Source organism: Takifugu rubripes, chromosome 3 (assembly GCF_901000725.2).
Source record: "Takifugu rubripes chromosome 3, fTakRub1.2, whole genome shotgun sequence".
NCBI classification, from domain to species: Eukaryota; Metazoa; Chordata; class Actinopteri; order Tetraodontiformes; family Tetraodontidae; genus Takifugu; species Takifugu rubripes.
The window spans coordinates 7,805,629-7,818,357 of NC_042287.1; the positions used below are offsets into that span (position 1 = coordinate 7,805,629).

At 46.3% G+C, this 12,729-nt stretch overlaps 1 protein-coding gene across 3 annotated transcripts in view; it reads right to left on the minus strand.

Annotated features, from left to right (window-relative positions):
* LOC101061934 (thymocyte selection-associated high mobility group box protein TOX-like) overlaps window positions 1-8,657 on the minus strand; it is a 55,604-nt gene extending 46,947 nt beyond the window's left edge. For 2 of the 3 annotated variants that reach the window (XM_011602369.2, XM_011602367.2), the window contains exon 1: window positions 7,984-8,655. In XM_011602369.2, coding sequence (XP_011600671.2) covers window positions 7,984-8,088 — 105 coding nt within the window. In that variant the 5' untranslated portion in view covers window positions 8,089-8,655. Of the gene's footprint in view, window positions 1-7,983 lie in introns of all 3 variants that reach the window. The other variant, XM_011602368.2, reaches the window with a different exon arrangement.
* Window positions 8,658-12,729: the final 4,072 nt, after the last annotated feature.

The window sequence follows — 12,729 nt, forward strand, 5'->3', positions numbered from 1 at the left end:
CCAGGTACCAGGAACAGCAGCGGCAACATCTGATGCTCAAGCTGGCTTTTACACGAACCGTTGGGCTGTTTAACACTTATTAACGAGCAAAAACAGAAGAGAAAGTCCCGAAGGAGCACAAATAGAAAAGTTTTTTGCTCTCAAATAACAAGGACACATTTTTCTGTGATTGAACCAACAGCAGTTTATGTAACAAACGACCGTTCTGCCCTTCAAGCTGAAGAGAGAGACACAGAGAGCGATTTGATCGCCCCCTGTTCTTGCTCTTGTCACATGACACCATGTTCCATTATATTCGGATGTTGTCATAGGAGGAGAGGAAATGAAATGCCTTGAAGCTGCATTGTGTATGTGTGTGTATGTGTGTGTGTGTGTGTGTGTGTGTGTGTGTGTGTGTGAGTGACCCCACATATCTGCATGTTTTTCCCATGAATTACAGACAAGATATCAGTTAACATATTAAAAATCTCTGATTTCAGGTGTGATGTTTAGTGTGTATTACTGCAAGTCTAATACACTGTTTTATGCTAATTTGGCAGTATTGCTTATAGCAGAAGGGGGTCCAGATACTAAAAATACAACAGCTCAAACATCATTTCATCTTTTTTTAAGGTCCTGATCTCACAAAACCAGGTGAACTGAACCCTTTTCATCGCCCAACTCTTCATTATCACATCAGTCTTATTGAGAAATGCACTGATAATTGCTGTGATAACACAGTAAAATCAACAACAATCAATCAGTTCATTCCTAATCAGAAAGAACAAACCAAAAACTCAACGTCATCTCCACCTTACTAACTTCGGTTTCTGCCTCCTCTTTCGTCTCCCTCACAGCCATAAAAAAGACACCTACTATACAGGCGTGAGAGTCAGCAGCTATTAGCTGCCTGGACTCTTAAAAGCCTTTTTTAGCTCAGCCAGTAATCACCAAGATACTTGAACATTTGAATGCACCTCAGTTTTGCATTTTGATACATTTTTATGCAAATGCGAGGCCTGGCCGTATAGAGGCAGTTTGAAAGCACGATTCCGAAATGGCAGCGCTAGCACATCCCCGCGCGCCACGCTGGGCCTTAATCAACCTTCAAACTGGCACCCACCTCGTCCAGGCCTGCTCTGAAGAGGTCCTGGAGGGTTAATGAGTTCAATGTGAGTGTGCAAACGTGCGCATTCACATGCAAAAGTCCTGTTTAATGTTTGCAGACGGTGTCCATGACAATACGCTCACGTGACCCAGTTGAGTGATGTTTATCATGGTGCAGGCTGGAGATGGTTTATGACTAGACGCAGAGATAAAGAGGCTGATAAAGACACGCTGCTCGATGTTTTTCTGTGGTTTTTACGACTTTCTTCATATAAAGGGGATTTTCTTTTTCCTGTCGACAGGTTTTAAGACTGTGTGTTCATTCATTCATTCATTCATTCATTCATTCGTCAGATGTTCGCCCCTTCCCTGAGTTTGTGGTGGGAGACACCTATAGATCTGCCACACTGCAACACTGCATCCGCAAACCGAAAGTTTAATACCGTTGCCGTGGTAACCCCGGTGAAGCCAAGATGACGGCGATGCTAATGCTTCACATGTGGCCAAATCACGACCAAATCCTTAAATTGGAAAGACTGTGGACAACGTGCGAGGAAAGCGGGGACTGCTGTGTCGGTTGCGAATTTCCCTCGCGTGCCGGCGGGCGGAGTTAGAGGCATAAAAGAGCGGTCAGCATTCAGGGTTTAAAAGAAAGCAACAGCCCAAGGCTACGATGCTACGTATCAGGTGCCATTGTTTTGGTAATAGTAAACCTGAGGCACTTGCCAGCAGGCATTAGTCACTCATCTACCAAGTTCCACAAAACAAACCACAGAGAGCGCCACTGGTGACTTCCTCTTATTCAGTTCCGAGCACATGCGCACGTTTCCAAGTGTCTTATAGCAGCGACGAAGAGCTACCTGGAGTAACGCCGCCACGCTCGGTTATTTATTTACGACTGAGCTGCCTCGTTGGGAAGCCTGAAGAGTGAAGGGGGGGGGCGGAAGGCAGCGGGTGAAAGGCGGACTGGAGGGGATTAGGGTGGAGCGCGATTTTTCAGCAAGCCAGGCATACGACATGATCTCTAATTACCCACAAAGCGCCTGTGTAACCCAAACCGCAGATTAGTCAGCATTATCAGGCTTAATAAAACATGACCATCTCTGGGTTTTCAGGCCTCGGCCCGCTCCCGCAACACTGTTACACCTGATGATGACATTCACTCCTAGAATGTTGATTCATTCTACTTTGGACTGAGGTGCAAGTTTAATTTAGTTTAAAAACACGGCGAACGGGGCCTTATATGAGACTTTGCTGCCTTTTTCGTGTCCGTTTTATTTGACCTTTCCCACTGTAAATAATTTGACTTTCCACCACTGTGAAGGTGCCTCATGCGTACATATTCTTATTTTCCTGGTTCTTCTGGGTTGTGCCCGCGTGTGCAGCTTCAGGCTACGGTTTTCACTACTGTCTACTGTGTTATTAACAATTCTATAAAAAGATCTGCTCATGTTTCCCTTTCCTGTATGTTAAACAACCCTTCCTCACAGCTATGAAGTTGCTGAGGTCTACTTAAGAGAATGTCCTCAAAAGCAAAAAGGCTGCAGAGCATTAATCAAAATTCCCTAAAAATCCCATTTAGTTCTGTGCATTTCTCCGAGCAGCATCACTCATCGACGTGGCTCTTGGCCAGCCTGAGACTGAAGGGGTTGACAGCACAGAGAGGGCCTCTTTTCCCTCACTTCACTCCCTTTTCTCAACCCACAACCCTCCTCTAACCTCTGTCAATGCTTTTTTTTTAACATTCCTGACGGAATCCGCGTGTGAGGTTATCTCAGCGTCGCAAAACAAAGATCTTCATGGCATCTGGATTAGCTCCTGGGTAGCTCCCAAAGAGTTACGGATGATACAGATGATTACAGACGCACACCAGCAATTATATCAGCTGCTAAATGTGTCACTAATAATAAACACTTGTTCCTAACAGACGAGGATGAGAGCGAGCCGGAGCAGCGTGGATAGGAAATCGATCAATGCGGTTGAGGAATGACCGCCATGACTTTACCATAAACTGAACTTTTCTATAGAATCCCTTCAGGCCCCCGTCCAAACATGTTACTGACACCAGGCTGATAATATTTGTGAAGGATATTCAGTGAAAACAAGGCAAGGAAAGAACCTTCAATCCCTTTGCAAAGAGCTTATTCCATTGCCCAACGTGTTTGTACAGGACATACCTCAGGAAGCTGAGACAACTGGGAATGTTTGTCCAGCTTCCAGCCTCTTACACGCCTGTACATACATATACAGTAGACGGCAAAATGGTCATATTAACACGTCAGGATGCTTTCATGGGGTGAAAAATGATTTCATCCCTTATTTTTATTCCCAGTGACATATAGGGCAATGACAAACAATGACTAATAACATCACATACAGCATGTACACCTATACAGATAGATAGATAGATAGATAGATAGATAGATAGATAGATAGATAGATAGATAGATAGATAGATAGATAGATAGATAGATAGATAGATAGATAGATAGATAGATAGATAGATAGATAGATAGATAGATAGATAGATAGATAGATAGATAGATAGATAGATAGATAGATTCATTTGTTGTGGGCATTAACAACCCTAAATGAGCTAGCACCCTGGGACATGTTCTGTAGCAGGTGCCAGCTCTGTTCTTCTTCTGTGGTAAGAATGAGGGAGCCACTGCAGTGCCCCATGGGAGGACGCAGGCTGAATAATGTAAGCACACTTCGGCAGGGCGACGGGTCTTAATTACGGTAACAGACGCTGAGGGAGACGCGCTTCTTCCCACCAACGTCTCAGTAACTTTGCATTTCCAGGACCGATAATGAGCACACGGGCAAGGCCTCACCACCGGCAACTGAGAGCAAATGTGTTCATAATTTCCCCTTCACCCACTAAATCAGAAACATTAGTGACGTTGTATGAGGTGTAATAGCCCAGTCTTATCATTTCTGCATGTTTTGACAAAAATATGGCCAAATGCACCGCCTTCCCAGGGTCTCCCACAGTGCCATACACTCTCTTTCTGACTCAGCTAATATCAAAGCTAATTCGAGGTTTACTAAATATATATAAAACTGGCAGAATCCCTCTTTTCTTCTTACCCTCTTACTGGAGCGTCGAGGCAGGGATAATATAACCTAATGGCTGTTTTTGCCCCCGCTCGCTGTGTGTCACCAGCACTTGCTGTGGTATGCGTGGCCTTCCTCTGCACAAGGCTATGTAAGCAATTGTGATTGTGACTCCATAGTCAGCAAAACGCTTGAATGGTTAGCAGGCGCACACACACACATGCACACACACACACGTACACATTTGACTCTCACTCACCCTTTGACTACCCCCCTCTGCTCGTCTGTCACATATCGCAGCAAAAGTCAGGTCAGAATATCACACACTGGCTCATTTAGAGATTGTTGGGCGCTAATGGAACCTTTTTACTTTTCCGACACATTTGTGAATTCATTTCGCTCAACAATAGTCATTCGAGCCAGACCGACTCGGTTTTTAAAATGTAAATCCATCAAAACTTTGCACAGAATGAGGAGCCTGTCTTTTTTTTTTTTTTTTTTAAAAAAGGAAAACTATGATAAGGCATTCAAATGGAGCACATCATTTCCCATCATATCCGAGGCAGAGAGGACCACCAACTAACAAAGCCAGCTCCTCAGTCCTGCCCTATCTCAGCAGATATCAGTTGTTGGGAGGATATATGAGCTGGGTGGGGCCTGGATGTATAAACAAGGGCCGACTCTCCCTGTACGGCACTATACTGTAGACAAGCTCAGCTGCAGCTGCCGCAGCACCATTCAGCTCTGTTTGATTAAGGTATTCAAATAAAGGAGCAGACACTGTGTTCCCATTTCGCAGAGCAAACTAAAAGGGCCTGACAAACAAGCCGTGCAATTACAGTCATACAAGGTGCACAAGACTGAGCGCATCTTTATAGTTCCAGCGATATATGTGCAAATTAGGCCTGCATTTGCACAGCACCTATGAGTAATATACTGCGCCCAGTCTATAAGGAAGCATGCGGTGTTATTAAATGACACATGTATTCATATTACCATCCGAATATAAAGCAGCTGTAATGACATGGTGTGTGTTTGTGTGTGTGTGTGTGTGTGTTTTAATTCTGTTTAGCTGCGTTGGGGGTGGGTAGTAATGAGTAGACACATTCAAGTGAGTATTGAAAGTATCGAAGCAGACGCGTTCGTGGTTATTTATATATCTCTGAATCATCTGAATCTGCATTGAAGTACATTGTGTGCTCATTTTACAATTTCTGCCTCCATGCCCTTGCTTCTTCTCATAACAGTAATCTGAGTGTACAGCCATTAAGCTTCCATAATCATTACTTTGACAGCTGGTTTGATCTGATCCTGCGTCAATCTCTGGTGTATCGCGCAATGCTCAGTATTATGTACCCTTGTTTGTACCCTGTTTATGTACTGCATGTGTGATTTATGCTGATCTATGTTTGTTTTTGCGTTTCTCTTCCTCTCTCCACTCTTCCTCTCCTCCTCTCTTCCGCTACTCCTCTCTCCTCTCCTCCTCTCCTCCTCTGCTCTCCTATCCTCCCCTCCTCTCCTCCCCCTCATCTCCTCCCTTCTCCTCTGCTCTCCTATCCTACCCTCCTCTCCTCCCCCTCCACTCTTCCTCTCCTCCACCCTTCCTCTCTCCTCTCCTCGCCTCCCCCTCCTCTCCTACTCTCCTCCCTCCTCTCCTCAACCAGACCGATCCATCTTGCTTCATCGCTTCTTTGATGCCTTCACTTACAGTGGGAACTGTCACTAACGTGCAGGCAGGCCAATTAAAATTATTTCGTTAGTGATAGATGGCTAGAAAATGTCTGATCTCTTCCCTGCCAGTTGTCGCCAACAATCGGGGCCAACCACAGGAAGTGAGCTGCGACCCGACTAAAGATTGCGGTAATTTTCTTTGAACATGGTGGAAGAAGTGGTACATCCAGAGGCAGACGTGCACACGTCAGCTATTGAACCACGTGCATGCGGTGTGAGAGTGCAGCGCACATGCTGTATAAACTGATTCCTGATTGCTGTGCGAAGGCGCCTTCATCCAGCCAGTTCTGCAACCAGGCTTGCAAAGAGTGAAGCAAAGCGCTCTTTCCTCCAGCTATAAACCTCACGTGACGCATGTTAATATTTTAAAAACTGCCATGAGAGAACTTTCTTTCTCACTTAACCTACTCTAACACATTTCCAGTCTGCTAATCAGCTTGTTGTTTCTGCAACACTTCAGAAAGAAGTCTGCTCTGACCTCCAGACCTGATCAGAAGCCTCCTGGAAGGTCTGAGGAGACGATGTTGACCTCATAACGAGACACCAAACGACCCTCATTTGCATTGTTAGCGAGGCCGGTTGGTGGCACACGTGCGATGAGGGTGAACTTCCCAGCTCTTGCCCTCGTTGGGAGAACTCTCGCTGACACTCCCTTAAGCAATAATTAAGAGGAACACTTGTAATTTTGAGGGGAGCCATGCTTTCGCTGTCAGCGGAGACAGTGTCTGTGACACACCCACTCCCTCGGAGAGCACTTTATATCACTAATATCTCGCAGCTTTGTTTCCAGGATTCATGCGGTGTGTGTGGATATCAGCATATTCTTGGGATTATCCGTATGGAGGATGATCCTGATTCGCCTGACCTACAAAAAAGGGAGCCTGTCAGGAGGACACGGCCGTGTGAGCCCATCTGCAAGTCACAGGTGTGAACCAGCCTGCTCGGGGAACCTTTTCTACCCATTTCCTGAAACCATATACCATCACTCCATCCCTTGCGGGGGGTTTTTCCTCCCTCGTATACAGAGAAAAACGCCACCTAAGAGAAGAACGCCACCTCAGCGAGATGATGTTTGGAATTTTCCATCACAGGTGTTTGATGGCCCACATAGTGAAAAACCAACTCACTCATTCCCAGCACCGTCAAAACTGAAAACAGCAAGTCAGAGACAATCTTCTCATCTCCTGTGAGAACTTCACGCGAGGCGGCAGGTCAGCGGAGATGGAGCCTGTTGACGGTCCCACCCTGGCGAGTCGCACGGTCAACGGTGAGCAGAGCGCCGCTGGAAGCTGTGAGTCTCCTAATTGAACAGTTTGAAGTAGTTTCTGGGGTTCTCCTGGGTCATCGCCACTGTTTGCCAGACATTTCTTTATGAGTGTATTTCACTTTCATGCCTTAATAGACCAGGAGATCTCTGGCGTTACACCAGGGCTTCTGCACGCTCCATCACGCATCTTTAACGTTGTTTTAAATGCAACCCGCACAGTGGCACGCGTCAAAAGCAGAGACAGAGAGAGACAGAGAGAGAGAGAGAGAGAGAGACAGAGAGAGAGAGAAGAGTGATAGTTTCACCAGCCCGGCTGCTGCTGCCGCTGACACCGTCATTACCAGAACATTAGTGGCACACATCCACATCCATTTAATTGTTGAGCGCATAAGCTGAAAGAGGGATGATGCTGGAGTGCGGAGCCAGTATGGATTCTATACTGGCACTCCAGCTTTAGTGGGACAATTTTAGTGCCAGCTCTGTGCAAAACACGCATCCATATCCCTCCACATATGACATTATAACCACGTTAGGGGAGGAAGGGGGAGATAAGTTACTGCGCGTTTTCTTTCAGCTAAATGAAATCGGTGCAGGGTTTTAGTCAGTTAGACGAAATTAAAAGCAGTCCATCACCACTCTTGTCACTTTTCCCTGCAGATATTTGTTATTGCGATTTGGTTTAGATTTTTAAAGTGCGTGTACTCGCATCGAAGTAGGCGGAATGAGCCCGAAACGCGCGTTGTTTCAGAAAAGAGAGAAAGAATATTAAGGAGAGGGGGGGGGGGGACAGGTGAGATATGAACCGTGTCCGTGCGTGAGGACGCGCGGGTGTTATTTACCTTGTTCGAGTGGTAATAGTCCAACGGGCTCAGACAACTTGGATCAGTCGGGAGGGAGCACGAACCCACATTAGCCGGGGGTGCAGGGTAAAATCTCACGTCCATGTCAGGCTGTGCGAGACCGAAGGCATGAAATCACTTTCGGCGTCGTTGACTCACTATTGTCTCGGCAAACACAGCACAGGAGGCAGGAGAGACGCGCACGGAGGGGAGGAAAAGAAACAAGTGAGGGAGTTCTACTCGGAGAACTCTTTGCTCAACATCCGTTCGCGGCCGAACTTCGAGCAGCAACTCTGGTGATGCGCAGCGGTCCGCCGGAGCTCCGCGCCGGGATGCCAAAACGCGTTCGGGAGATTTCGGTGGATACGCACGTGTTGGCAAAACTATCCCCTTGTTCCAGAGCAAAAGAAAAGAAAATCCCTCAACTTAGATCCACCGTGTTCAGACGCTCTTTGCTCGGAAAGTCCAGAAAGGCGCAGCCCCCGCTGTTCTTAGGACTCCACTCGGGCTTTGTTGTAGAGGTGCATATTCTTGGTTCCAGTGCAGAAGTGGTTGGACTTCCCTCTGCCATGCGACCTCTGCCGATAACAAACGGGAAAGAGGAATGGAGGGAGAAGAGTAGGGGGAGGGGAGATGTGGCTGCCTTGGCAACCGCTCTCCTTTCTGCAACTGCGCGCTTCTGATTAGCTGGAAATGTAGTGGTGTGCACGGCTGTGCATTATCAAGCGCTCCCTGCTTCTATCAGCCCCTCATAAAGGCTTCCATTTGAGTTATTGTTCTAACGATTGAACAGTCTCTGACTTGTTTCCTGTTTTTTTTCGGGCATTTATTATTTTAAAAAGAAAAAAAATAATCAGTCTGTGGGGCAGAACAGTGGGTGCAGAGTCCTTGGCTTCCATAAATGGATCAATTCTAAAGAGATGCAGGTTCTGTTTCCATCTTCCCTAATCCAGCATCTCATCTGTGGACCAACCAGCATCCTCATGTGGACAATTCAGTAACTTGCCAGTCTCTGAGCCTTAAAAGCAGCTATAAAGTCACTCAAAAAGGCAAATTTTACTGCCATATAGGGGTTTTCCCAATACCTTGAATCTTTTCTTTTATTTCAACTAAACTGAACACTAATGCACATCTATGACTCCCATAAGTGACTAAAATATGATCTGCTCTGTTTGAAACGTATAGGTGGAGGTTTAATCTTGCACGCCGTGCAGTTGTAAATGTGTTGAGAAAGCCGAGGCTGCGTTTGACAGCTCACTGAATGTGATGGATAGTGCACCCTTGCCCTGTGATGTGCATGCACATTTGATGTTGAAATGGCCTATCCATGGGACTATTGTCTTTCAATCATGTCAAGGCAAGGTACAGAATGGAGCACATTTTCTGCTGCCTGGCGTTATTACCAGGACGAGCACGCTCCCTCTGCAGAGACGCTCCCTACTCTCCCTTCTCTGCTCAGCTCAGGAGATCATTGGACCAGTTTTTGAGATGCCTCGGCTTTTAATTACTAATCATACACATTTTCTTTTTTAATCAGCCCGTCGCTCTGTCGCAGGAAGGCTCTCATTAGGGGAACCAAGGCCACGATGCTCAGAAGGGTGCAAGTGTTTCTGCACAAGCCCTGATGGTGGTCTGTGCCCACAGCCCACCATCAGGAGGAGGAAGAAGCTGGTGGTAGAGTCAGCAGGCCTGTGAGGTTCCCGGGCTCCTTCCCTGGCGCAGGCACGAGCCCACCGCTCTCTCCGGCCCAGCACACGCAGGGTTAACCGCATGGCTCGGTGCCATGGCTTCATGGGAATGGAATGTGGAGTGCTGTGTGTGCAGGGCTCCTTTCCCAGCATCCCTCACTGCCCAGGCGCATGCTAATGATCAGTATTATTGAAGCACAATTGATGGGCTAGCAACCAAACAAGAGAAACTAATTACTACTAAGGCTTTATTGTGCTTTAATTACAGAATCTCTGTGGCAATTAGTGCCGCACAAAGACACAGCCCTATTTTAATCTCAAATAAAATGTGATGCAGATGAAGAGAAGAAAAAAACATGAAGATGAAAGGTAGGTAAGATAATTGGTCCGTCCGTCTGTCCCGCAGAAACGACGGCTTTTTTGAGCTGTAAGAACAAAAGAGCTGCCGAAGCTGAAATCATCTCAAAATTGAGTCAAACTGCAGTTTCAGTCACCTCCGGTAGCGCATTTTTTCCCAAATATATATATATAGATGAGTGAAAGTGACAGCTGAGCATTTCTTGTCCAGTTAAAGAGCAGGAAACAGTAGGTGTCCCCCCAAAACAGCGGCTTCCCTAAAAGCTCAGACATTTGTGGACTGTTTTGCACTGCGAGGAGGTTTTGTTTCTTGAGGAGCAGCAGCGGCAGCAGATGCTGTCGCGGAGCCTTGACATTTCAGAATAATCTGGCTTTTGTTTTGCTATATCGACCGTCTCCCCCTCGGAAAAAAAACACAACCAACAACCTCTATTTACATCACAATTCCCTCACATTACAAATCCCAATCTGACTGCTTCTGTGGACCAACTCCAGCTCTTCTTGTCGGGAATTAAAGTCTCAGGTTTATTTGTTTGCTTTTGACTGCAGCCGGGTCTGCACCAAAGCATTCTGGGGGTTTCTAAACATGGAGCCTGTCCAAATTTATGCATCATTAAAACACCTCCCAGAATTATTTCCCTGCACCTTTCAGCACACGCTAGTCCGACTGTTCCGCTTGGGAAAATGAAAGAAAGCTGTCTGCGGCAGTCTGCACGGCACTTACAGGTGCTTCTGTATTCCTGCGACTTTTTATTTATAATATCAGATTACAAGTTTCTGGCTGCCAGCTGTTAGAGTTGAAGCCTTAATAACTCTCACAGCTGCCAGCCTGAGACTTGGGATCACAACACCTTTTATTTTTACTCTCTTCCATTCTCAAAGTTGCAGACATGTTTGCCTTTTTGGGGGGTTGGGGGGGGGTGTTAAGCTGAACGACTGTAAATCTGTCTTTGAGAGATTTTATGTGGCTGAGCAAATTATCCGGGAGGATTTTGGGAGTGTGTTTCTGGATATGGCGGCTGTAGATTTAAATAAAAAACAGATGCTCTGCCAGAAACAGCAAACTTTATTGCAAGGGCTCAAATTTACACTGTTTGTCTGAAGAATGTGTGTCCATCATAACCGCGGTGATGCATCTCATCCAGAAAGGTTTAGGTTTTGGTACCGCTGCGTCAGGAAACGACTTCAGGAATGTAGCTTTTAGCATTAAGCACATTTGGATCTATGCAAACAGCATGGAAGGGTAACGCAAATGATCCCGGAAGGTTTTTGCTGCTCTGAATGTGAAATATGAGGCAAGAGTTAATCATTAAGCGAACATTTACTCTTATGTAACACTCTGGGTTTAATACTTGTTCACATTTTAGTTGTTAACTTAGACATGAATTCGCCATTAGCTGTTAAGCTGCGCAGTTTGTACATCAACATACCTCATTTATCTCATTGATTTCTCTTCTTTTATGTAATACTTTATGTTATTTAAAACTGTATCTGCATTAACGGATCGTTTTGCTATTTCACATTAGAGTAATTCTTCCACTGATCAATATAATAGTGAAATGAGGACACATAAACGTCTGAGGACTTTAACTACACACACATCCTCATATTACTGTCCTTGTGGGGACCAAATACCGAATACATTGCCCAGCCTCCTATCTTAACCTTAATCATTCCAACTAACCCCTCACCCAAACCTTAAACAGTCCTTTAAAGTTGTGGGGACCAGCCAAAATGGCCCCATTTCAGACAAATGTCCTCACTTTGATAGTAGGATGAGTATTTTGGTACTCATGAACCAAATGCACACACATACACAGACACACACAGTTTAGAGTCACCTGAGAGGCACATGACAGTATTTTCCAGGCTCAGCCCTTCAACCCCCTCAGCTCGGCTGCATTGACCCCCGCTGGGTTGTTCTTTTTTTTTTTTTTTTTTACTTTTTCCCTGAATTGATTGCGTCTGCCGATACCTGCAGGGCATGAGAACTTACCCCATCAATGGGCAGAAATTAAAACAGCAATTCTTGAAGCGGCTCACCAGATTAAAGCCATCAGGAATGTTTAAACGTGAGCTGATATAAACCCCAGTAATGGAGCCACGTCGTCCCTTCAGCTCCGCCTGCAAAAAGGTTGCGACCCAGTTTCCACTGGGGTCAGCTCCCATACCCCCCCTCGCAAGACTTTAAGCCTCTGAGATGTCAGCCGCTAACAGATTATGTCCGTGTGTGTGTTTTTCCTGATCTGTTCCATACAGAGGGTGTGTCGAGCCCCCCAGCAGGTCTCAGATCAGAACATCTGTTAGCTTAAGAAGAAAAACGCCGGAGTGTTCTTTGACTGACGTAACGTCCACGGTTGCGTCACACACCTTGCTCCCCCCTCCCCCCTCCCCAGCACAATTAAGCAAAATCACAGCAGGGCTCACAGGCAGCACATGGGTGAGAGCGGGGAGGTGCGCACCTCTCCCCCCACCATCAAGGAAGACAGACAGGCTCAATAAAAGAGGAGAGCGGACTTGGGAGTCTGACCACGTTTCATTTAGCGCCTCTATTCAAGGAAATTCTGCAGGTTCTTGTAATTGCCCGTAGCGCCCCGGCCCTGGTCCGGGGAAGAGCTGCAGTCTGCAGCAGCCTCGCCATCGGAGCGTCCTATGGATGTACGTCCACCGCGTCAAGTGGCGGAAAGTTTCAGACTTCTGA